Here is a 25,652-nt window from a genome sequence, read left to right as displayed (position 1 = left end):
ATGGAGCCTTTAATTTTCACAGGTACCAACCGCCACATGAGAAGCTGCAATCATTTCCAGTGTCTTTCGCATTGACGTGTTGTGCTCCTGTAACAAATGAGTGGAAACATGGCGTAATGATGTTTCTTCATGTTGACCCGTAGGTGTGCACAATGCCACATTCGACAACAGTCCTGTGCACTTCAGTGCTGGAAGTTCTCTGGCTGAACCCGTCTCGTCCATATACATGGAGCTGAGGACGCGCTCAGAGAACGCTGTGCTCCTGAGGGCCTCCCAGGGATCCGACCTGCTGATGGTGGGCCTGCTGGACTCTTCGGTGCAGGTGGAGATCCACACTGGCAACAGTGTAGAGATTCTGACTTTGACCGGCCAGCGTCGAGTGGCTGATGGAAGCTGGCACCGTGTTAACATCTCCATGGCTGAGCGAGCGCAGAAATCCTCTCCCTGGGTCATCACCGTGGATGGAATAACCGACGCCAGCAGCCTACCGGAGCAAACAGGCAGTCTCCACTTTCTCAATGACAAGGGGGCCATGTTGGCCGTTGCCGAGAGCTTCACCGGCTGCTTGGGCACGTTGAGGGTGGGAGGAGTCTACCTCCCTTTTGTGGATGACTCTAAGGCCCCACAGCTCTCTCAGTTCCATTTAGTTGGAAAGCCAAACATTCATCTGGGCTGCAGCAGCAGACCTGTGTGTGACTCGGACCCCTGTCTGAACAGAGCCACGTGCCAAGACCTGTTCAATAAGTTTGGCTGTGTGTGTGACGCGGGGTGGGAGGGAGAGCAGTGTGACACCGACGCGGACGACTGTGCGTCTCAGCCCTGCTTTCACGGAGACTGCAGGGACTTCCTGGCTGGGTTTGAGTGCCACTGCCACGCTGGATACGAGGGCAGGCTTTGTGACGTGGATATAAATGAGTGTGAGCATCATGCTTGTGAACATGGAGGCACCTGCAAGGACGGACCCAACATGTACACCTGCGTGTGCCCCAAGGACTACAGAGGCCCTCTGTGCCAGTGAGTACTCACGAATACTTCTCTCTACTGCTTCAGGCAGAGCCATTTGTTGCCACTGAACACAACATGATTCTTCTCTAACAGGTGGGACTATCCCCCCAAGCAGTGTGGTACAGACGTGCAATGCGTAAACGATGGCGTCTGCAGCGATGGGCTGTGGGGAGCAAACTGCACGTGCATGCCAGGGTTTACAGGCAGCAGGTGAGCGACTGACAGCAGACACTCGGACAGACATGCAAAACAGCGTTTGATAACCTCAACGCTGCTGAGTTCGTCATAACAACACTGACTGCACTTGTGTGCCTGGACGAGTGAAGCCGTCAGTCAGAAGTTAAAACAAACCTATTTGTCCTTCTTCGCATCTTCATCGCATTGCTGCTGTTGAGAGAGTTGTCCTGTCTTTTCTCTGTTGCAGGTGTGAACTGGAGATCGATGAGTGTGAATCCAACCCGTGTCAGAATGGTGGTTCCTGTATGGATCGATTCAACATGTTCATGTGTGAATGTCCGCCGGGTTACAGCGGGCCAGTCTGTGACATCAATGTACGTCCTTCGGTATTTTTGTTTGACCTTGAACTTCCTTTTTTTATGGCGTATGTGGTAGATATAAGCCTCCACTCTGGAGGACCACACCGTATCACGTCACTTGGCCCTGAGAACAAGCTGGGAAGGTGTGATGGCCCAAGTCACAGTTGTTGTGATGGACTCACTTTGCAGACACAGAAAAGTGCAGTCAAGTGGTCGTCAAGCAGCTGAAGGTGGCTGCTGTGGTTCGGCCTCTCGCCACTCACAGGGTCACATTGTATTGATTGTGTGTGCATGCGTGCGTGTGTGTGTCAGTAAAGTAGCATCTGCAGTGTGGATTGATAGATGGATGGATGGATAGATAGATAGATAGATAGATAGATAGATGATAGATAGATGATAGATAGATAGATAGTTAGATAGATAGATAGATAGATAGATGGATGGATGAATAGATAGATAGATAGATAGATAGATAGATGGATGGATGGATGAATAGATAGATAGATAGATAGATGATAGATATAGATAGATAGATAGATAGATGGATGGATGAATAGATAGATAGATAGATAGATAGATGATAGATAGATAGATAGATAGATGGATGGATGAATAGATAGATAGATAGATAGATGACAGTCCTAGCAGGGCTGCGTGCGTCCATCCACACACCTGGAACCTGGTGGTGTGTGCGCATGTCCTGCTGCATATTACAAACAGTAGCTTAGCATCCCATTGTCACGCTAACAGATTAGAAATGGACCGTCAAGTCCATGATAGCAACTGCTCATCTACCTGGGCAGCTATATGCTGTCAGGCCAGGTCCTATGCTTATTCATACTGGTATGAATGTTGATTCTCGCCACTTTCATGGCAGAAGTTCAAACAACAGTATATTTATGGCACAGTTCTGAGCTCTAGGGGAGCTATAAACATGTAGACTAAGCAGGGCAGGATTTCACTTCCTGGAAGTCAAACCACAACTCCAACAACTCCTTCTACCCTCTGTCTCTGTTCAGAAACAAGCCCAGAAACACGGAATCCCCTGGTTGATGGTGGCCATCCCGCTGCTATGCTTCTGTGTGTTGATCCTGATCATCAGCATGACCTTCATGGTACTAACTGCAAGGAAGAAGCGCCAATCAGAGGGTGCGTACAGCCCCAGCGCTCAGGAACTGGCCGGAGCTCGCCTGGAGATGGACAGCATGCTCAAAGTTCCACCTGAGGAGCGACTCATCTGACACAGAGATGCCAATGTTGGGCTGCTGCAGGTCCCCTAACTCTGACCAGGGCTGAGCTGTGGACGTGCTGGCTGCAGCATCCTGCTGCTGACCAGCTGCTGGCCCGGTGCTGCTGCTTTACGTGACACGGAAGTCCTGAACCTCCAGCTGATAGGATGAAGGAACTCAACAATATAAAGAACCACAACTGTTCCCGTCGTTGTTTGTGTGTGGCAGGGACTTAACTTTCTAGAACCTCGCTGAAGAAGCACTGCACAAACACACCAGCCACTGGAAATGACCTCTGACAGTTCCACAGTCAGGATCGGGGTCCGTGGGGCTGCTGGAGATCGGGTTACTTCTGGGGGACAGTATTATTGTAAGCATGAGCAGCATCCAGTGCCATAGAGTCCATAGACAAGTGCAGTATCTCTAATGGCCACTAGATGCTCCTCTAAGTAGACAGTTCTTGGTTCGTCAGTCGTTCACTAGCGTTCCTGCTTGATATGTAAGTGAACGTGTTCGTTGTTCGTCTTTGCAAAAACCAAATGCCTTGTTTTTTAACAGGCAGGAGGCAGCAAGTCACTTCACCTGCCCAGGCTGCCCGAGATTAAAGGACAAGAAATAAATTCTGCTGTATTACACGTCCAAGATGTGTGACATCATATTTTTCTGTGGGCGCTTTGGTATTTTCAGATCATGAAACTGGCCATCTTACACAGTGTGGCTGTTTATTACAGGAGGCTATTTTATGACTTTATTATGGTCCTGTTTGTTTGGCAGTTTTCAGTCTAAGTTACAAGTAAATCTTACATTGGTTTTGTTGGACTGAAGCACATTCAACAGGTCACACATCACAACTTTGACTCAACTCACCGAGTCACTCTTAGGCCCCCCCCCCCCGGGCTCAGTGCTCATTCAACAACCTTATTTTGAAATCGTTCTGTGTTCTCACACATTTTTAATCATTCTGAACCACCAAATCAGGTTTGAAGTGCCAACCGTGACTCCTCCCTTCTCCCGGTGTGCTGTCTAACAGTGCGGTGACATAGCACTCGACATGCAGCCTGAGCCCCACCCACCAGCGCAGTCTCACCTGAGTGTGAGCCAGTGAAACTAATGAATCCTGTTCCTGTTCCATACATCACCATTATTGTATGAATTTGAAATACTACAGCAGTCTGCTCTGCTCTGCACAGGTGTTCACCGCCCTCCATCCATGACACACTGGTTCAGCTCAAAACTAGAACATGGGCTGGTTCCGTAGACAGAACCAAGGTTCAGCAATCTTGGATCAAGGTGCCGCTCATGGGGCATCAAGGGACTCACTGATGAGGAGGAAATGGGGCTCTCACTGAAGAAGACGTCGCTCCCACATCACCTGTGGCGTTCATAGAAGTGCTTTCTACTGCTGTGTTGATGTGAGCGTGTAGAAGTACACAGAGCCAGCACAACTTTACTATGTCAGTACATGAACCTGCAGAGAAACAAATGTTCTTCGTCTGTTTACTTGCCAAAAGAATGCAATCATCTACAACCAGCAGTAGTTTTGCACTTTCCTGCACTTCTTACTCACTCCCGCGCTCCAGGAAAAGTCCTCGTGTTTGAAGCTTCACCCACAACAGTTCGATGTCATCAATTTAGAGCCCTTGTGGTTTCCAGGACAGTGGAGGTCTTTGGTACTCTGACCGTCCCCGTGGTCGTCTCAGTCACGCTCCTTCACAAAGGACAGATCTGCATGATGTTTCTCCGAGGTCACGTCTGTGCTGAGCATCAAGCCTGTAGATACTGAATGTTTTGTGCTTATTTTGTATTTTGAAATATACTTTTAGTAACAAAGAGCAACAACTCATATTTGTGTGTCACTCTTTTAAGTAGCATCTTCACATCTGATTACAATCCACGAAGAATATACGACACGCAGGTCAATCCCCCGTAGTAAGAGAGGAACGGAGGCTCGTCATTGGACGGTAAAACAGCAGTGAAATACTCTCCCAACTCCAACTGTGAAAAATATGATGTACAGAATGAGAGTTGTTGTATTAAAGAAAACTACCTGTATTTGGACATTGGCTGCTCGCTCTGTGCATTACTGGCTCGCCTGTTTTCAACATGCTGATGTAGAAACCAGGATGTCCTCTACTATGTGACAGTGGCGTGAGCTGAGGACTCATGTGCCGTCCCGTCTGCCCGGTCTTTCTCAAGACCAGGAGGAGGAATCGTAGTGGCTGCAGACGCGCTGTTGCTTCCTTCTAATAGACTGTGACACTGCGGCTCGCTTCGCTGCCTAATCGCAGAGGATTTTGGCCCTGTGGGGGCATGATGGTCTAGTGGTGTTAGCTTTTCTGCCTTGGAAGCTGGAATGAACGGCCCGTCTAGCAGAGACAATAGCTGCACATTCTTCTGTCTCAGAAACTCTTGATCCTGCACCTTCATCAGGCCCCGGTCCTTTGTTCCCACGCTCAGGCCTGCTGTTCCCGGGTCTGACCGGTGTCTACAGGCGTGGGTGTGTTACATGATAACATGCTTTTTTTTTTTTAAAGAGAAAAGTAGTTTTTTTATGTTGGCTTTGTAGTTTACTTCTACTCTTTACTCAAGTAGTACTGTTTTTTTGCTCTGATGTTTGTTTCAGCATCATCTTCCTTTATTTATCGCTCATCTTCCCTTAAAATCCTTAATCTTTGGATGATGTGGTTTCCTTGTTTCCCCTGCTGCTAGCTCCTGTTTTATTTTGAAATCTTCCTCCCTCACGTGTACTCTTGTCACTTCTTGTCCTCATCTAGTTCCGGTGAGTTATCCACCTGTCCTCTGTTTGTCTTCATTAGCCACATCTCTGTTCCCACAGTTTTCCCTCTCCCCCTCACCTGTTCAGTTCTCTGCTCCAGTCATTATCAGATCATCAGTTTGGTTTTCCTGTCCTAACCCAACTAAAATGTGAACTACAGAGATGTAGAATTATATAATCAGGGATCAATCAGACGACTGTGAATATCAACTTTTATGGGAGTACAGTCTGATGAGATATTTCGCTCTCAGCTGCTACATTGATCACAGGATTTGTATTTTTTTTCCCAGTGTGGAATTTTAAGATCAAGCTATGCTGTGACTCTACGATGACACGTCTTCATCCAAGGATGTACACCAGCACGGATGCCTCCAGCTTTGCCTGACAGGGAGGAAGCGGACGAGGAACAAACCCTGCACGTTGTTATTGAGGTTGAACAGCTGAACCACACACTGAAGATCATCATGTGTGCTCTGGAGATGACTGTTAGCTGCCTGTAGCCACAGTCATTGAACAAGTGGCGTTGGTGCATCAGGCACCAAACTGGTGAAAGGAACAGAATGAAACATTAAATGTTTGAAGTCCCCAAATATTTATTTTGACAGAAAGATTTAAAATTCCTTTAGGGACATTACAGTCGATAGTTGGCTTCAGGGCTTTTCTTAAACATTTTAAAAACAGTAAGAGGCAATACATCTTTAAAGGTCAGTGAAACAAGATGAGATTTCTCATGGAGGCTTGAAAGGAGAAGAAGTGCATGAAGCTACCAGAAAGATCATGAGGCCGAGGGACTGCATGACTACGATGCACCACATTTTGTAGCAACGGTACCATAATGCCACTAGAATGTTAATCAACAATAGCAGACAAGCCACCAGTAATAATACAAGTTCATCATAGAAGTTGACATCATGGAGATATTGGCTGCTGTATGCAGTACTTCAGGAAATACTGCATGATACTTGTAAGCCTCAAGTCTACACTGAGCACTAGAGTGGCATTAAAGGCAGGTGACACAACAGGGTGTGGGGCTGGGAATTGTAGTAGCAGTTTGTTAGCAAGAGACGAAGAGTTGGCATCAGAACGGTCTTGAAGCAAGGCCTACTTCCTGTATGATGGCGGGAAAATTGAAATGGTACTGCTCATGTGAAGAGAGGTCGTCATCAGAGCTTCTCTGCATGCACAGTGGGGCCAGCAAGACTGAACCATGTTGCTTTTATGAACTCCTACAAAGATGTGACCCGGTTCAGGGATTGCAGATGAGCTTGTCAGGTGACTGCTGCATCACTTTCCTCATGGCGTTGTGAATGGAGAGCGTTTTCAACCGTAGCAGCTGGGTGGGCCTGTGGTTTGACTTGATTGACTGCCTTTACTATGTGCCTTCTTTGCAGATGCAACAATAACCTCCTATTCCTGCAGGTTTATGTTACAGTGATGTGTCAGAGTGTGGCGGTGTGATGTCAATTATTGCTGGATGACGCTCCTGGTGTATATTTAAGATCACGAGTCTCATTTAGTAAACACATTTGGTGACATTGATAAAAATATTGTGTGTTTTATGTTGTGTATTGTTATTTTATCAGTGTGTCCCGAAATTTACGCCTGTGAGTGTTCATGTTGTTTCCCCTGGAAACTGAAGCGCACGTGTTTGACTTTCTTTCTAAATCCTCAGTCAACGAGTCATGTGGACCACGGGGGAGGTGCCCGCACTGGAGAGCCCGCTGGCATGCTGACTGTCGGACGCTGATCATATTTTGGGAACAAGGAAGCCAGAGGCACAAATTTCTTTTCAAATGTGCAGGAGTTCTTCAGAGCTAGAATATTGCCTGAGAGCAGATGATCTCGAGGCAGCAAGACCACTCAAGCTGCTACTGTAGGGTCTGCCTGCTGGTTTAACTCTCAAAAAGATGAACAATATTTGTATTTCCCAAAAAGTTGTCATGTTCCTTCAAACAATCAAGGTCCTACAGTCCCTTCTGAAATGCTCTGACCTTTGGGGGCAGCAGAAAACCCTGTGAGCACAAACACAGGAGACAGGAAGTTCTGGTGATTTGCCAGCTTGTGTTGACCAGCGGTAGAGTTGTAATTGATGCTGGACTTCAGGGCCAATCCACCCATCTGTGACGTCACGGTATCACATGATACTGCTACAGTGGAGAGTGAATGCTGAATAGTAGTGAAATGTAGTGGAGCAGAAATCGCACATTCGTTGAAAGATTATTTCGATGGACTGAATTCCAATCAGAAATACTTTTTTCTTTTCACATGTCATCTCTAGCAGTAGTTCTCTGCTGATGGGTGACGTGGTTCACAGCGAAGCCTCTGTTCGCAACATGAGGGAGAAACTTTCACCATGACTGTTGGAAAAAGAGCCATGAATATACACTTGTGTAACTGGAATTGTTAGGCCTGGAGCGAAAGCAGGTAATGTTACCTTTAGTTACACTCTGACAGAACGTAGAGATGAATCCCAGATGTTCGTCAGCTGGTTGTTGTCGGTACGTTAGCTCGTCTAGCTATTCAAGCATGATTATGCATGAGTGACCTGACTGTTGCTGCGGCGAAGTAAATCATGGCAACGTTCATTTACTCTCCAGCACTGCATATCAACAGCAAGCTAACAATCAGAATGTTGTCTGATAAACATGATAAGAGGTGCCACTCAAACTTATGTGACACAGAACAACTCAAGATCCAGAGGAGTCCAGTATGTGCATGATTAGTTTCCTGTGAGTTCAGAGGGTGTTTGAAAACCCGCACAGGCCGGCCTTCAGCACTGACATTACAGAGAGGATTTTGAAGACTGCAAATAAATCCAACTACAAAGTGATGACAATCAACAAAATGAGTTCTTCTGATGTAATGAGAACTGTGAGGATTATAAAGTTAATATCAGCTACTGGCTTGTTTGTTCAGGCGCTTCGTGACAGCTAACGGTTGCTGTCGCTACCTTGATTTTTTCTGGTCGGCTTCTTGAGGTGGCAGTAATTTTCAAAGAAAATGATGTCCTTATCTAATCCTCCTAATGACTCTTGCTGGCTAGCTTACAATGCCTACAAATATTAAATGTTCTAACTGTGGTGTTCACTACTTTGTCATTTGTGATCCAAATTGTCCAGCTGATTCAAAGTCCCCAGTCACTATAAATATCAATCTCACTTTAAGTTATTATTCATGAACAACTGTGTGTAAGTAGAGAAGCTAATGCTCTAATGCTTTATAGGGCTAATGTGCCATTCATGTCCAGAGAAGGTCCTGGTGCAGTAATGAGGGAAGTTCAGGTAGCAACAGTGACAACTCAATGCATATTCACAGGTTTCAGTCAAATGTCTCCCACCTCCTTCGGAGGTCCTCCACCTTCTTTTTTGGGGGAGCAGCTGGCTTGACCATTGTCAGCAGGTCCCCAAAAGGATCCTGAGTCTTCTGACTGTCTTCCTCAGCAAAAACTGGCTTTGCCGATATGTTTGGAGCTGTACTGGGAACAGACACTGAGTCCGCCAAGCTGGAAAGAGAGTGATTGCTGGCAGAGCAGTGAGGCAGGGAGGTGACTGAGGAAGGGAAGGCTGACTGGAGCAGTCTGTAGCTGGGAGGCAGAGTTACACTGCCTGGAGAATGTTGCCTGTAGAGTCCTGGTAGTGGAGGAAATGATGGCGGCTGTGTTGGAGTGTGCAAGTAAGAACCTGGAGGAGGCCCATAGACTGCACTGAAGGGATTCTTACACACGGTTGAAGAGTACTGCGTTTGAGGGGAGGGATGCCGGAGAGACTGGGTGAAAGGGTTGAGGGAAATCTGAGGCTGTTGAGGGAAAGCAGGCAAACCTTGTGGGTAAGACCTGGGTGGAAGTCTGGGTTTGCATGAAGACGATGACATGCCTTCATCTCCTCCGTCACTGGCTGAAGCAGAGCTGGTCTGTGCTGAGCTGTGAAGAGGATCTAGAAGACTAATCAAATCTATATTAGCCTCTGCAACCTTGGAGACCTTTAGCAGGTCTTCATCTACGGTCATGCCCAAGGCCTGCCTAAACTCTTGCCCCCCTGAGGTAGTCCTTCCTTCACCAGGTCCTGCTGGTTTAGAGCATGACGGGGCCACAAGGGGTGCTAGGACCGTTCCAATCTCAGGTGTCTTCCTTCCATGGGGGCGTGGTATTGTGATGTTGCCAGGCATGGAAGGGTCTGGGGGCTCAGGACCTGGGACAAGGCTCCCACGGCTCGGGGAGCGGGCTTCCGTCAGCACAGGAAGTTGGATAGATGAAGGTGTATCACAAGACGAAGGCATACAAGCAGAGAGGTCTGTTTGGTACTGCCCTTTACTCCACAGCTTGTTGTAGGGGTTGGAGAGCTTGAGGCCTGGAAGCGTTCGAGAGTGTTCACTCGCACTCAGGTCCATTCGCTGCAAACAAGAATGGAGTGATACTTCCAATGTTAAAAGTGTCTCAGTGTTCAGTCATTGTTGCAGAATAAAGACAGCCAATTCACTGAAGCCTGAAGAATATGTAGTACATAACAAAATGAGCAGGGCGGTCTCCCTGATGCGGACCTGTGTATGCCACTTCCCACGCCAAAGAGCTCTGTTGTACTTATTTATTTGTGTGAAAGTGCAAAGCAATTACAAATACAGTTAAACTGATTTGTTTAAAAAATGACATGTACACAACTGTAGGCAAACGCTCATAAATGCATGTGAACATTCTGGACTTACAATCGTCCACCTGCTTTCACTTGTGTGCATCCAGGGAAAACAACTTCAAAGTCCCTACTGATGATGACATGATGACGATGGTAACATTCGCAGCTGCTAACCCTCTGATCAGGACTCGGTTCCCAGTGATTAGCAGCAGAGTTTCAAAGATCCTCGCTACTGTCGCCAGATTCAGGTTAGCAGATTTGTTGTGCTCATTTTCATCACATCATTATTGCAGCAGAGTTTTCAGTGCTGAAAATTTCAAAGATCAAACTGAAATGTGACCCTAAATTCAGATCGGAATATAGAGAACTGTGATAACCCAAGCTCAGCATTGCTCTTACAAATGGCACAAATGGTCTTTTTGGAAGCCAGCTTTGGTGACAGGGCACAATGACCTCTGACTGACCTGATAGGTGAATTTGGCTTGTAGCTCCTCAGAGTCTTTCGGAGTCCTCAGGTCCTCCAGGCTTTTAGCCAACGTAACTGGTTGGCTATCGGGCTCGTCCTGGCAGCCAAAGATGTCACCCAAGAGGTTGACATTCGAGAACTTCTCAGTAACAGGGCTTGGGGGGGCCGTGTGACTTTCTGCTCCAAAGCCAGGATCTTCTCCCATTAACTCTACTTCCTTCAAGGAGCGGTACGGCTGTGGCCTGCAGGAACAGGATTGGACTGATTAATAATCACTACCCGCTTTTCTTTTTCATTACCTAAAAAAAAAATGGACCAGCTTCAGTGTGGTTCCGTTTTGTCAGGGTCTAAGTCATCATCCTTGGTAGTCAGATTAGGAAACCAAACCTAAATTTTGATTTCCTAATCTGACTACCCAGGATGATGACTGAGACCCTGACAAAACGGAACTGTCACAGCGGCCAAGTCTTTAGCCACACCTAATAAAACCAGGATGCTACTGCTCCCTACTCAGTGTCAGGTTTGAAAACACACATACAGTACATAGTGCATTCATAGACACAGAAGGACATGGAAAAAGCCTTTCTAATTAGTACTGCAAAGGAAATCAGAAAGGTGCATACAGAGGTGACCACTCAAAAGGGACGGAGAAGAGAAAGGTGTCGGGAAATCCAGAGATGGTGTCGTCGTCATACTGGAGCTCATCTCCGGATGAATCCTCAGAAAGAAAGACTGTATAGTGCCGAGTTGGATGGATAGAGCTTGGATGAGGAGATGAGAAGAAGCAATTCAGAGGCCAGAGTTGTTAGAAAAAGGAAGGAGGGAGAAAGAAAGAAAGAAAGATTATCTCTCTTAGCAGAAACCAGTTTTAATGGTTAATTGGTAGAGTACTAGAATTGTTAGTTATTGGACTTGAACAATTAAAACAGGGAATTTGAAGTGGAAAAACTTGATTGCTTTCCCAAAAATAACTTAAAAGTCAAGAATACTGTATGTGTCATCTCTTAAAACAATAACTCAGAAATCCACATCTCTTCTAGGACTGCAAATCACATTGCAATTGTTATGTCAGTCAAAATAAGTGGTATAATAATAGGTGTTTTATGCTCATGGAGGTTCTGCTGTCTGAAGCCTGAAGCAGAGAAGGGAAGTCTGCTGTAAATCAGATTTCACAAAGCTCCGGGCTTCAGTAAATTTTCTCAGCTCAACACCTGGAAACATTTGGTGTTTAAATGCATGGCTTCAACAGGGATGATATCGGCTAGGAGCGCTACATTTCTCCTCTATGGACTCAAAGGATTGCATCAGTGGGCGTGTAATGAATCGAGGCATCATGTGCTACACAAGGAAGATGCGACTACATCGATTGACACAGCCTGAGCTGGTAAAAGCTGGAAGTGAATCCAGGTAAATGGATGCAGCACGTGGCAAACTGATGTCATGCTGCCAAACACTCATCAAGTGTAAATGTGGAACGTGTTCTTTTCTCCCCACTTCCTTTCCACAGTCAAACTTTCAGCACTCATCAAAATGTGGAACGCTTGTTCACACATTCTCTTTTAGCTCCCTTTCTCTCTCTCTTTATCTCTGTCCCTCTCTTTCCTTCTGTCTCTCTGTCTTCCTCCATTCTCTGTCTTTGTCTGTCCTGCTCTCTCCGTCTGTCCATCAGTCTCTCCTCCTTTATCTCTCTCTTTATCTCTGTCCCTCTCTTTCCTTCTGTCTCTCTGTCTTCCTCCATTCTCTGTCTTTGTCTGTCCTGCTCTCTCCGTCTGTCCATCAGTCTCTCCTCCTTTATCTCTCTCTTTATCTCTGTCCCTCTCTTTCCTTCTGCATATGTCTTCCTCTAATCTGTCTTTGTCTCTGTCCTGCTCTCTCTCCGTCTGTCCATCAGTCTCTTCCTTTCTCTCCCTCTTTATCTGTCCCTCTCTCTCCTTCTGTCTCCCTCCATTCTCTGTCTTTGTCTCTGTCCATCAGTCTCTCCTCCTTTCCCTCTCTCTTTATCTGTCCCTCTCTTTCCTTCTGTCTCTCTGTCTTCCTCCATTCTCTGTCTTTGTCTCTGTCTATCAGTCTCTCCTCCTTTCTCTCTCTCTTTATCTCTGTCCCTCTCTTTCCTTCTGTCTCTCTGTCCTCCTCCATTCTCTGTCTTTGTCTCTGTCCATCAGTCTCTCCTCCTTTCTCTCTCTCTTTATCTCTGTCCCTCTCTCTCCTTCTGTCTCTCTGTCCTCCTCCATTCTCTGTCTTTGTCTCTGTCCTGCTCTCTCTCTCCACTGATCCTGGATCTGCTCCACCTTCCTGCTGGTAAAGGAAGGTTCTGGTGGCTGCTGTTGCAGGATGTGCTGCTGATGGAGAATTGTTGGGTGGAGGTTCATTGAAGGAGGGAGGTGCTGGACCTGCTCTACTTGGACAGAGTCAGGACAGAACTTTGGTTGGGGTTTGGTGACACACATAAAACTGACTTGACTAGACTGTGAATTAAATTTCTGATTTTCTAATTGAAACCACTGTAATATCCTCTTATCTCTTCATAGTCAACTGAGGTAAAACTGTCAGGATTTCTTCTTGTAACTAATACTGGAAATTAGGGCCGTCACTTTAATGCGTTAATTAGATGAATTAATTTCACCGCAAATTAACGCGTTATAAAAATTAACACAAGATTAACCCCTTAAACCATAGTGTACCGTCACCGGTACAGGAAGTAAACAACGTCGGTATTCGACGGATTTCAACGGCATACAACAACGAATCTGGTCATGTCATACTGTACCTCGTTCGAAACCTGGTGGTCTAACAATGAAGTAGCACCCAATCACAATGGAAAAAGTTACTTGTAGCCGGAGCTGAGTTACACAGTTGCTAGGCAGACGGCAGGCAAAGGAAAAAAACCTACATGCCAACTTTGTACTCCCGACGTCGTCATCGCCCAAATTTTAAAACAGTCTGCTTTTGGTTAAGTCCGTACGAGTCCAAAGACGTGGAATCTCAAAGGGTTTCCTCTAAACCTCAGTATTTACTCACATGTCAATCCACTCCACAAATGCATCGTGAGTCAAAACACCTGTTTGAGACTCCGCCTTAAGACGGCCTGACTTAGGTTTTATTCAATCACCAATAACAATGTGGATCTCAAATCTTCTCTTCTTAGTGTATTCATTTGATTCGTCATGCACTACAATTATGTAATGTCCTAGAATTAAATTTCTTTATTTGGGGGCCCTAAGCAGATATTAGATCAAAATGCAATTAATTAGATTAATTAATTACAAATCCTGTAATCAATTAGATTAATTTTTTTAATCACCTGACAGCACTCGTAGAAATATAACAAGGACTCAAATTATTTCTATCAGTGTTATATTGTTTCTATATTCTTTAGATCAAAGATCCATAATGCTGCATCATGTTGTATTGTCGTCATGCCACATGGAGATGTGTCTCAAGTCATTCTGGGGCTGTGAGGTGTACTCCTCCATGTCCATCATGCTGGGGAACACATGCTTTCTAGAATGGAAGTAGGCTTACTGGTCATCGTTGCTTGGCAGACTCAAATTGCTGCTCGGCCTCTTCAGCAGCATCGGTGGCCGAGCCTGTGGGCGTGAGAAACTGTCAGTACATCCAAAAACCTTAGACAAACACACACACCTTCAAAAACTCCACCATCAGTCCAGCTCTAGCCCGCACATGCCCGATGTTCTCATCTGCTGCGATATGTGTATATTATATTATATACCCTCCCCCCCAATCCAGTAACTAGTAAGCAGACACAGACACAACAATCCTGAATGTCAACAACATGATTGGGAAAACAACTTGTGAAGTATATATGATCACATCTGCAAACTCTTGTTAAACTTTGTAAAACACTCTCACTACACCTTTTCCTCTTCACCATCTAGTCCCATCCCTGCCTACCTGTCCAAAGTGCACAGTGATTGGCCGGAAGTCATCCCAGGTGCGCAATGGCCCCTCCCTCCTAACTGCACTGGAGGTGGAGGTAAACCCTGCTGAGCTGTCGTCACTGATGACTGCTGACCCTGCTGTGGAGAAGCCGTTCTCTGCGTGCTCCTGCAAAGTGGTGACATAGGGAGGGTAAAAGGACTGATGGCACTGCACCGGGAGGGGGAGGGAGGCTGCGCGCTGTGGTGGTCAGGTTCAGTGTCAGGTGGAGGTATTAAAGTAGTGTTTAAGGTAAAATCAAAAGCTGTCAGCACCTTCTTGAGATGAATGCTGTTTAAATGTACATCAGGCATCGCTGCAGTGTCCAGCTGCTTACCTTCTGCTTTAGCCTGCTCTTGACCTCCTTGAGACCCATCTTTGCGTGATCCTTCGCCTGTCAAACACACGATCAAAGGTCATCAGCCACTCTCAAATATGTCTTTTCAATCTGTATTCTTGTTGAGGTCAGGGGTGTGCTTACAAACTTGTAAACGGTCTTCATGGCTGGGTTTGCCTTTGTCTTCACTGTGTTGAAGATAGCCCCGCCTCCTTTCTGTCAGGAGACATTCACACAAAATCTGTCCACACTGTTCTTGATGCATGACAAAAAATACTGCTCTCAAACGGAAAAGAGCGACCATCAGCACACACAGGCAACATGATGCACCTGATGATGATGCTGACTATTCTTAAACTTCATGTGGGAGGGGCTAAAAAGGCGAAAAGGCTTTGATCTCTGGAGATGTACATGGATTAGACCAGTCTTTTTTTTGGTAAAGGTGAACAGGTTGACTTTCCCTCAAGAACCACCATCAGGCCACAGAGTTCCACAAGACACAATGACAGAAACCCTAATAACGCGGTGAGGTGTTGGTGAGGGTGACAGAGCTGCTCACCTTTACTGTAAACAGCCACTGGTGGTACATCTTGTCACTGCCTGTGAGAAGAGTCACAACCATTAGAGTCAACACAACCAGGGCGTTACTGAAGAGCTCTAGGGAACCTGGTAGAGCCTGAAACCCTCTTGCAATGATCGCTGCAGTCAATCACATTTAACTATTCTAGCATTCATTTTACACAGAAACACAATGAAGGTCTTTCCTCTCTAGAATAACATCCATGGTTGTGTCAGTCAAGACTTGGATGTCCAGCATTATTTGGATACTTTTAAGCATGTATGCTGCAAAACTACAAAAAGCAAATTGTTCAGTCGACATTTTTATCTGTTCTAGACGACACAATGCAATTCATATGCACTCCTCTGCATTCTTCTCTCAGGTCACTTGATGCAGTTCATCACTCTGCCCTTAGGTTTCTACCAGGGGGTGCTTTAGAACCCATCATTGTGTACTGTACGAGACAGTTGGGTGGTTGTCTCTGGTAGTGGGAAGGAAACGGCACTGTATTTTTATTTACTAAGCACTTCTTGGCAAAGGTCCTGGGAACCTTACATGTCTTTTTAGCTATAGATCAATGTCTCAGTGCATTAGGTCCAATGACTCTTTGATTCTTGAAACCATTTTATCAATTCCAACACTGGGGAATTGGCTTTTAAATGTTGTGCTCCTCACAAGTGGAACAACCTTCAGAGCTCTTAAGATTAGAAGCTAAACCCTTATAATCAATTTAATTCTCTTCTGACTGTCATGGAGCCCAGTGGACGCATGTGTTTTCCCTGAGCGTTGTTGTTCCATGTGTTTTTGGCTGCTTGTTAATGTGTGTAAACGTGCACTCACACTGTATGTTGTGGTTTTCTTTGGTTTTTCAGTGTAATGTAATCAGAACCTCCTATCTCACTCAACCCTACGTATGTCTCCACATTCACAGTGTAAAAACACTGATGTAAACACCTGTTACTATGCCTAAGTTCTACTAAATGTTATACTGCTTTGTCACTTTATATTCAAATACTTGCATCTGAATTGTGTTCCTCTCTTTACAGTCTATAACATGACACATAACTACAGCTGGACTACAGAGGGGCAAAAGGGTATTCAAGTTCTCCCACTTAAAAAAGATGAGAGGCCTGTAACTTTCATCATAGGAACACTTCAACTATGAGAGACAGAATGGGGGGGGGGGGGTCCAGGAAATCACATTGTAGGGTTTTTAATGAATTAATTGGTAAACCCATCCATCATCCATCCCTCCATCTTCTCCCTCTTCTCCTGTTGAGGGTGGTAGGGGTGGAGCCTATCCCAGCAGCCTTCCCCCTGGACAGGTCACCAGTCCATGGCAGGGCCAACACATAGAGACAGACAACCATTGGCTCTCCCAGCCACGCCTACGGTCAATTTAGAGTCTGGATTAACCTGGTCCCTCTTGATGTCTTTGGACAGTGGAGGAAGCTGGAGTACCAGAGATAACCCACGCAGGAACAGGGAGAACATGGAGACTCACCCAGAAAGACCCCGTGCTCCAGCCGGGGCTCCACCCACAACCTTCTTGCTGGGGGGCCTCAGTGAGGACCACTGCACCATCGGGCCACCAAATTGTTAAATTCCTGGGTAAAATAAGTGTTTCGTCTCCTACAAACAAGCAAGATTTCTGGACTTCTTCTTCAAGAGGCTCCTCTGTCCTCCACTCGTTACCTGTATTAATGGCACCTGTAGGAACTCGTTATCAGTATAAAAGACCCCTGTCCTCAGCCTCCAACAGTCCCACTCCAAACACCACTATGGCCAAGACCGAAAGGCTGGCAAAGGACACCAGAAACAAACTTGTAGACCTGCTTTGGGGCTATTGTTCAGCAAAGGGACCAGGACGACTGATCCGTGTAAAGGAAAGAATGAATGGGGCCATGGATTGTGAGATTTTGAGTGAAACCTCCTTCCATCAAGGAAGGCAGTGAAGATGAAACGTGGCTGCTTCTTCCAGCGTGACGATGATCCCAAACACACTGCCGGCAACGAAGGAGTGGCTTCCTAAGAAGCACTTCAAGGTCCTGGAGTGGCCTAGCCAGTCTCCAGACTTCAACCCCATAGAAAATCTTTGGAGGAGGGGAAAGTCGGTGTTGCCCAGCGACAGCCCCACAACATCCCCGCTCTAGAGGAGATCTGCATGGAGGAACTGGCCAAAACACCAGCAACAGGGTGAAGACTGAGAGAAAACATCTGACCTCCGTCATTGCCAACAAAGGAGAATAACAAAGTACTGAGATGAACTTTGTTATTGACCAAATACTTCTTTTCCACCATAATTTGCAAAAATTAAATTCATTAAAAACCCTACTGTGATTTCCTGGAAAGGCAAATGAAAGGCAATAATATTTTTTGCTTGACTCAGGTGATCCAGGCCCATATTAATCAGGGATCCTGTGGCATTAACATTCCTACCCGCCCTGTAAGCAAACAGGAATGGATCCAAATTGATCTCCTCAAATGCTGCTTCAATGTTTGACAATGGGACAATAACCGGATCTTTCCAGAGACATAGAACCCTCTGGTGTTGAAGTGGCTTCTAGTAATAAAGGAAAATATGTCTAACCTGCATATTCACCCATGTTGATCTCTTCCTCAAAGATGTCACTGAAACCTTCTCCGGAGTTTAACAGGTCCAAACGGCCATCAATGAACTGCAGGTAGAACCACTCAATGTCTTAGTATGTACAGTGTAAAGAGAGGATGGACCAGACCGTGTGTCCTCTGTGTACTGGTGTCTACCTGTTTGAAAAGCTGAAGCTGGATGGCATTCTGAAGAAATTGTCTCATGGCACTCGATCGATGGTTCATGAAGGTTTCCTCACTAAATGTAATTGGTTCACCCTGCAAATTCAGGAAAACACATCAAGTATCACAGTGTTGTACAACACTCAGTGTCCTGTAGCATGTCTCATGTTGGAAAGTGTACTGGAGGTGGAGTGGCCGTCCAGTATTCAGTCACTGGTTCCATCCCTGCTTCTCCTGGAGACCATGCACCTCTTATTGCTCCTCAGGAATCAGTAGGTTTGCTGTCTTGCCTGGCAGCCCTCCTCATCAGGGTGTGTGGTGATGGAGGCATCACTGCTTTGTAAATCTAATCCATTTAACATAATTCTATTTATTCACTTCTGATTACAAATACATTTGAACAGCTCCTGCAAACCAACAACTCCTCCAGATCCAGCCGGGGCTGAAGTGGTAAAAAGGTGGATCAACTACAAAGATCAGTTGCACACACACAGGAGGGGTATATGAGACGGACTGACTGATATCCCTGAAGCGTATGAGGGTTATGATTCCCAGCTCTTGTTGGGAAAGTTGTATTTGCATACACAGTTGCATATGGACGGGTGAGGTAGCCAAACAGATAAGGCCAAGTTCAACTTCAACTGTGCTCGTCACTGTATACATGCGAGTGATAACCTTGGAAATATCAGTGTGGCTACTGAATGATCATGTGAATACTGTATGATGCCGCCGTCGTTTACACCACTGTTAAATGTCGACCCTCATCTACAGCGGCTGGCTCGTCTGTTCTGGGCTACTGAAGATGAACACCACCCGTTCCCTGAGTGCATGTCTCATTCTATTCCTACTATAAACAAATCAGTCTTAGTTTCAGGCAACTCTAACCCAACACAGACATAATTAGGATCATCGTATTAAAGATGCCTCTAAATCCTCCCACGAAGCAACAACAAATCTGTTAGCGCCTCCAGAGTGAGACTGTGCCATGAAACCCCAAGTCACATTCAGGATTCTGGTCAGTTGCGCTACTTTTGGTCATGTTTATGTCCATGCGTTATCTGTCTACTAACCGACTCAATCTGCAAAGCATTTCTGTAGCTGCCGAACAAAGCGGCCTGACTCTTGAGAAAGGCTCGAGCAACACCATCACCCGTCGTCGTTGAAACCTTTTTCAAACGACTTTTTAAAGAGGAAACCTGGGGAAAGAAAGAAATGATCAATTAATTGATAAAGACAAAACTGTATGACATGGTCCCTGCCACCTATAATGCCAGGAATCAAAATAATCACACAGAAAAGAATCTTGCAAAAACATTTATACCTCCTAAAAAAATGAAAAACAAAACAACAACCAAAAAACAACCAGGTCAAAAGTATCTGGCTGGACTGTGTTAGTGCTTGAAAACGTGGCCGATGTCTGTGTCGGTGATGTGAATTCCTGGATAATGAATGCGCATCTGCTTCTTCTTGCAGTTTTTCCAGTATTTTTTTTTGTTAACACATACCAAAGTCTCTGGAATAAGAACTCTACCACACAAAACTACCCCAACTACAAAAGAGAACGCTGTAATAAACCTTTTACTCATCGACCAGATATTAATTTGCAGTTTGCATGGATTGTTTGATGAAAAAGTTTTTTTCTGACACGCCAAAAATTTCATCTTCATTAGTACTCCAATGAGATGCATGCAGGAAGCGGAACCAGGCAGCCTCGCACACATATCTCGACCAGAGTCGGAGATGAAGGAATAACTGAACCGGAACGTCCTACTGCTTCCCCCTAGTCCTCCAATTGCTTGTGCTTTTGCCATCTTAACTGAGCCAGCCAATGGGCAGGTCACTGCTGGACATCACGTCACACCGATTCATTCTGAACGAGCAGCTGCCAACAGGAAGAACGACTCCTGCACCAATAGCCTGGTTGGCAGGGGTGGAAAGTAACGAATTACATTTACTCTCGTTACTGTAATTGAGTAACTTTTTTGTGTACTTCTACTTTTTTGAGGACTTTTTAAAATCTGTAATTTTACTTTTACTTAAGTATTTTCTTTTTCAAGTAACAGTATTTCACTACATTTTAAATCGATTCCGCTACAGAGTAAAATAAATCCATAGTTTCATGAAGGTCGCCCTGGCAACAGCTGCAGCCAGCGCGAGCCAGCCCAGGTGCACGTTAGTGACGTCAGTTGCTAACCGCGAGACATTGGAGACTGAACGTATGACACAGAAACTTCAAAAATGAATTCAACTGATGCAGGGTCAGCTTTGTTATCTGTGTTCAAAAACTCTGCATCGAACCTGCACAAGCATGTACAGGTAAGTTAATGTTCCGTTAGATCAATAACTCAGTAAAGGAGCTAGCATTGCCATTAACATGTATGTTAGCAATGCTACCTTACAGGTCAGTAACTATCAGCTCGATAGCATTGGTGGCTAATGGTTTGCCACACACACTCCTCACCCCCCCCCCCAAAAAAAAACAGTAACTACCGGTAAGTAACTTTTACTCTGAGTACATTTCAAGTGAGCTACCTTTTACTTTTACTTGAGTAAATTTTTACACCAGTACTTTTACTTGTACTTAAGTAAAATTTCATCAAAGTAACAGTACTTCTACTTAAGTAGATTTTTTTCTGTACTCCTTCCACCCCTGCTGGTTGGTTACCCAGCAGCAAAAACAGGTCTAGCCAAGTCAAAAGATGTTCCTCACCACATCATTGGGGAGGCTTTGGAGGTCTTCATAGGGGGTCTCAAGGGTGTTTGTGTCCACATTTAGGACCACAACATCATCCAGAGCCATTCCCCGAACTTTCTACAAAGAACAGAAAAACATATTTTATATCTATACATGTATCTCTCTCTCTCTCTCTCTCTCTCTCTCTCTCTCTCTCTCTCTCTCAAAACTCCGTCGAGGAGTGATTCTGAGACACTTGATTTCTGAAAGCCAGGTACAGAATCTTACCTCCATCAGGCTGGAATGTACTCCGATGAGGTAGGGCATTGGGGCACTGAAAAGAAATAAACCCAGACTCAATGTTAGAGCACTCACACTACAAAAACAGCTGTATCAGAAAATGTAAACAGAAATCTAGGAAATGAGTCTTAACTGATTCAATCTTCATGCATTCTATGCTAGAAAACAATGTCTGTCTGACTGGTTCTCAGACTTGGCAAAGCTTTGCCAGGTTGAAATTAACTCCTGGATGTTATGTTCTAATATTTAAAATGACTATTTAAAGGAAAGTTTTCATTATTAGATTTGCTACAACGTAGAAATGTTCTTGACTGATCATATGACCAAGAATACATAATATCACTCAATCCATGATGTGGGACAATGCAGGTCAGGTGCCAAAAACCTGAGTGATATTTCCCAGTAGAAATGCATGACGCCCCCTCACCAAGGGTTGCTTCTCCCCAAATGTGACTACATCAGTATTAAAACTGATTCAAATAACCAGTCTCCTGAGTCCACTTCCATTTTGTCATGGTTTTTCCCTGCGTCAGCGTACAAAGATAAATGTAGGCAGTATTCAACATTAACGACAGCCCCACAAGTACCCCATGTCAGTGACCAGCTGTGGCTGCCACGTCATGAGCTTCCCTGATGGTACATGTACACAGACACCTTGATTCCTGCAGTACCACAGCACTCCAGAATGCTTCTCCCCAATCATTTCAATACTGCATAAAACTACAAAAACAGAACAGTGAAATTATGGTACGCGCTGCAAAAATGTACTGGCCAAATAAAGTACTTGTTGACAGATGCTACTGAAGTATAGGAATACCACTCCTGACAGCACTGCAGAGGAGGGAGAAACACAAAGGGCAGTCTATGAAAAAACTAAATGGCAGAAAAGATTTAAAAGTGAGGAAGAAGTGAAGGGGAGCATTCGTCCTTGTGTAAGCTGCATCTAAGGATGTAACACTGAAGTGTGTACCATCAACTAACAAAAGTCTGCTCAGAAACATTGGCTTCAAGAGCATTTGCTGCACATCTTGCAGTTAAACCACATAAAAAACGTCCTGGGTACTTATTAGGTGAACAGTGAATAAAGGACATACGCTTTGTGATGCACCAGCGTGTTATCGTAGAGTTAGGACCAGGATGAATACTTTTCAATACATTACAGATGAGATGAGTCGTGAGGAGGACTACAACCATCAGTGGTGCCCGGGTGACTTTGGCTGTGTCAGAAGGGCACAGCATGTCCAGGCACCAGAGCGTACTCACCAGCAGTAGTCTAATAGATGCTGAGGCAGGACAGGAATGTAAACATGTTGCCAGTACATTGGGTATAACATGGCTGCCGACCCATGGATACAAGCAGTTAACTGTGGGGACACAATCAATTAAGACTGAATTCAGGAATGGAAAAGAAAATCAGGAAAATACTCTGCCAATGAGAATAAGCTTAACTAAAACTCGCCGCTTATTTGTGCTCTTCTTGTGTTTCAAAACAAGCGCTGCTGTCGAAATGTCTCAGATCTCAAGTCTTCCACTCCCTAGGAACATTCACATCCTGATGGCTTACTGCCAACGCGGGACCTTCTCTCATTCAATGGCTCTTTTATCAAGTCAAGTCAATTTTAACAAATCCCAACAAAAGTCCTCTCCTGACACTTTCCAAGTGGAGCAGGTGTAGAACCTCCACCCAACAACTCTCCATCAGCAAGCACTATCACTGTCACTGCAGTGTTTGTTGTTGCACATCTCTTTTCGTCACCTTCTGGTCAGAAGGCAAAATGGTGACTAGGGGGAAGCAGGAGGATGTTCCGATTCAGTTGTTCCTTCATCTCCGACTCTGGCCGAGACCAAGGTGTCTCATAAATGCAGGCCAGCATGTTAACCAGCAGCTTTGCTTACTTTGAAAGATTACATTTGTTGTTTCCCATTACTGTGCATGAAGGTGCAGAAGAACAACTAAAAACTGGATTCTGTTCCTGCTCAGGATTTTGTTGGCTGAACATCATTTATATTTTGCATCAAACATCAACATTCAAATTTTCAAAGAAGGCATCAGATGAAACTGTCGATATTATAGATGCTAACAGACAAGACTGCAATATTCTAAATGGACAGAGAGGAGGAAGGAACAGGAAGTGGACTCTACTTACAGTGCTTAGTTTGCTACAGCAGATGAGGATTCGGCGTTCATAAAGCATACTAGCGTACAGGTGAAGCATGTTATTGACATCTACTGCTACAAAGTACTCGGTTAGGTTTCTCTGCAAGGGTCAAACAGAATGAGAGAAAAACAGAGTTAGTTATGATGCTAATGCATGAATGGCGTCAACAGCAGTTCATGACATAGGACTCGTTTACAATGTTGGTTACTGAAGGTTGCAAAATTACTCTTCTCATACCTCATAACTGGTCACAAGTAGAGAGCGGCATGTCTTTATTGCCCTCTAGAAAATGTCAAACTATATCACTTTCAAGCTCAAACTACGTTTTTCAAAGTCCTTCATAATAAAATAGATGGATTTGGTCCATTTTGTCTCCTGACTAGAGAAGCAGATTCTAACTCTGAGACCACAACAGCACGGATCGTGTTCTTCTCTCACTTGTTTCTTTTTTAGATGATATAGGTCAAAAATGTTGGTCAGGATCAGTTTGTTGTTGACATGGTGTGTGTTTTTGTCTCTCACAGGCTACTGTCCTAGGATCAAAACATGTGCTTATAAGCTTTGAGACTGTAACTGGACAACTAGATATTTGTCCAAAAGCTTTTATATCACTTTTGTGCAGTAAAACGGTTTCTAACCCTCGTGCCTACTGGTGCTCCTATTAGTTGCGGTCCCCATCCTGTGCTGTATTCTTGCTGCTTGCTGACCTGCGGATGAGGATTTCTTTGATTGCTGCCTTTTTAAGGCCACTTTCACACCATATAGTTTAGCGGAAATTGCAACACATCTGCAGTTTTCATTTGGTCCAATTTGCTTTCACACTGTGACTTTGTCAAGTGTACCAAACATTGTAAAGCCATGTCCAGTGGTCAGATGAGAAGTGAAGTTCCACAGACACGTCTTTAAAGATGTGTGCATGAGATCTTCCTTTCCAGGGTTCTCCTCATACATGGTGTCTGTGGTCTCGTATAAACCTGCTCCATACAGCACAGTACTACTCCCCTAGCTTTTACTGTGTGTGCTAGTATGGTGTGAGTTTTATAACCTTCTCCTCGCCGTCTCTCAGCATACTAATACACAAAGAATACACCTGTAAGCACCTCTAACTTGCATGACTTCAAGTCTTGCCCTGGCGTTTTGCCTAGATGGGACAAATTTGGTCCCTCACACAAATAAACTCAAAAATTTTCCGAGCTTAAAGTTAGATGTTTAACCCAAATCTGGATTCTGGACTATGTTGTACCTGTTAAATATAAATCCAGCATTAACCATATAAACAGTGGATTTCTTGTTGGCAAACAAATGTAAGGGAAGCTTGAATGTGATGTCTTTCAGCATCTCTTCACCGATCTCATGTGAGTTGCATCTGAAAGTGGACGTCAAACAAGATCACAAGAGAAGACAACACTCACATTCTCGGGTATGCTGGGTAGCTCCCTGGTGTCAGGCACGGTGAAGAAGGAATGCTAGAAACAACAGAACTCAAGTCTGACTTCAGCAGAGCACAAACAAACAGACGAAGGACAACAGCAAATACATGGCTGGTATACATTAATACCTGCTTAATTGACCTGATACTTAAATAGTGTCGCTCCATAACCCTAACCAGACCCAGTCAAAACCTATGGCAGGACCACGTCTGGTTTAAGACTCAAACCCAGCTCCACTACAGAGCTCTGCAGCCAACCGACTAACATTTTCCAGTGATATCAAGTGAGTTATGAACAAAAAATAAACGTCAGGATATAGCAGCACCTGTCTTGGGCATAACAGCAGAACTAAAACATGACATATCTGAATCCATCGCAGTGTGGTTGAAGAGGAAGTCCTGCATGGACAGTGAGCACAGTCATTTCCCTCTGGTCCGATCAAACTGGCATGTATACTCAAGGATGATAACATTCATGTTGTGGGAAGAGTTTACACTTGAAAATGAACTCTTCCTGTGGTTGGGTGGATGTCATCCAAGTGAATACACATTCAAAGAGACACACCAGTCTTAAGGGAGTTTAGCTGTGATGCAGTGAAATCAGCCTCACCACGCCAAGATGAACAGGAACTCCAGGCTCAGGAATAGGAAGTGCATGTAACGACATCAGGAGCTCTTGAAACTGGCTTTCCTGAAACACAAAGGTTCAAAGGCAAAAGTCTAATTGCAAACGCATATGTCCATTTGTTCTTTTAGTCTCAGAATATGTCCATATTTCAGAGCAGCATAGCTTTCAGGTGGACTGGCTGTCTAGTAACTGAATGGTTTCTGATCGGTTCCTTATTTCCT

General features: G+C 44.9%; 2 protein-coding genes across 6 annotated transcripts in view; one reads left to right on the top strand and one right to left on the bottom strand.

The window, feature by feature from the left end:
• The window catches only part of crb2a (crumbs cell polarity complex component 2a), a 28,662-nt gene extending 23,714 nt beyond the window's left edge, over positions 1–4,948 (top strand). For all 3 annotated transcript variants that reach the window (XM_086188388.1, XM_086188389.1, XM_086188390.1), the window contains 4 exons: positions 144–1,014; positions 1,099–1,215; positions 1,430–1,556; positions 2,561–4,948. In XM_086188388.1, coding sequence (XP_086044514.1) covers positions 144–1,014; positions 1,099–1,215; positions 1,430–1,556; positions 2,561–2,782 — 1,337 coding nt within the window. In that variant the 3' untranslated portion in view covers positions 2,783–4,948. The remainder of the gene's footprint in view (positions 1–143; positions 1,015–1,098; positions 1,216–1,429; positions 1,557–2,560) is intronic.
• Positions 4,949–7,344: 2,396 nt separating this feature from the next.
• dennd1a (DENN/MADD domain containing 1A) overlaps positions 7,345–25,652 on the bottom strand; it is a 32,638-nt gene continuing 14,330 nt past the window's right edge. For 2 of the 3 annotated variants that reach the window (XM_086188385.1, XM_086188386.1), the window contains exons 7-23: positions 25,414–25,494; positions 24,787–24,840; positions 23,363–23,473; positions 22,479–22,579; positions 21,204–21,249; positions 20,952–21,053; positions 19,312–19,437; positions 18,236–18,337; positions 18,060–18,147; positions 15,470–15,510; positions 15,055–15,126; positions 14,911–14,967; positions 14,550–14,702; positions 14,160–14,224; positions 11,261–11,398; positions 10,636–10,879; positions 7,345–9,935 (exon numbers count right to left, since the gene is read on the bottom strand). In XM_086188385.1, the coding sequence (XP_086044511.1) occupies positions 8,865–9,935; positions 10,636–10,879; positions 11,261–11,398; positions 14,160–14,224; positions 14,550–14,702; positions 14,911–14,967; positions 15,055–15,126; positions 15,470–15,510; positions 18,060–18,147; positions 18,236–18,337; positions 19,312–19,437; positions 20,952–21,053; positions 21,204–21,249; positions 22,479–22,579; positions 23,363–23,473; positions 24,787–24,840; positions 25,414–25,494 (2,652 nt within the window). In that variant the 3' untranslated portion in view covers positions 7,345–8,864. The remainder of the gene's footprint in view (positions 9,936–10,635; positions 10,880–11,260; positions 11,399–14,159; positions 14,225–14,549; positions 14,703–14,910; positions 14,968–15,054; positions 15,127–15,469; positions 15,511–18,059; positions 18,148–18,235; positions 18,338–19,311; positions 19,438–20,951; positions 21,054–21,203; positions 21,250–22,478; positions 22,580–23,362; positions 23,474–24,786; positions 24,841–25,413; positions 25,495–25,652) is intronic. The other variant, XM_086188387.1, reaches the window with a different exon arrangement.

Source organism: Aulostomus chinensis, chromosome 19 (assembly GCF_037954235.1).
Source record: "Aulostomus chinensis isolate RoL2024-O1b breed Wild chromosome 19, RoL_Achi_v1.0, whole genome shotgun sequence".
NCBI classification, from domain to species: Eukaryota; Metazoa; Chordata; class Actinopteri; order Syngnathiformes; family Aulostomidae; genus Aulostomus; species Aulostomus chinensis.
Note: the sequence above shows the minus strand (reverse complement) of the source record. Positions and strands in the feature narration are given on the sequence as shown.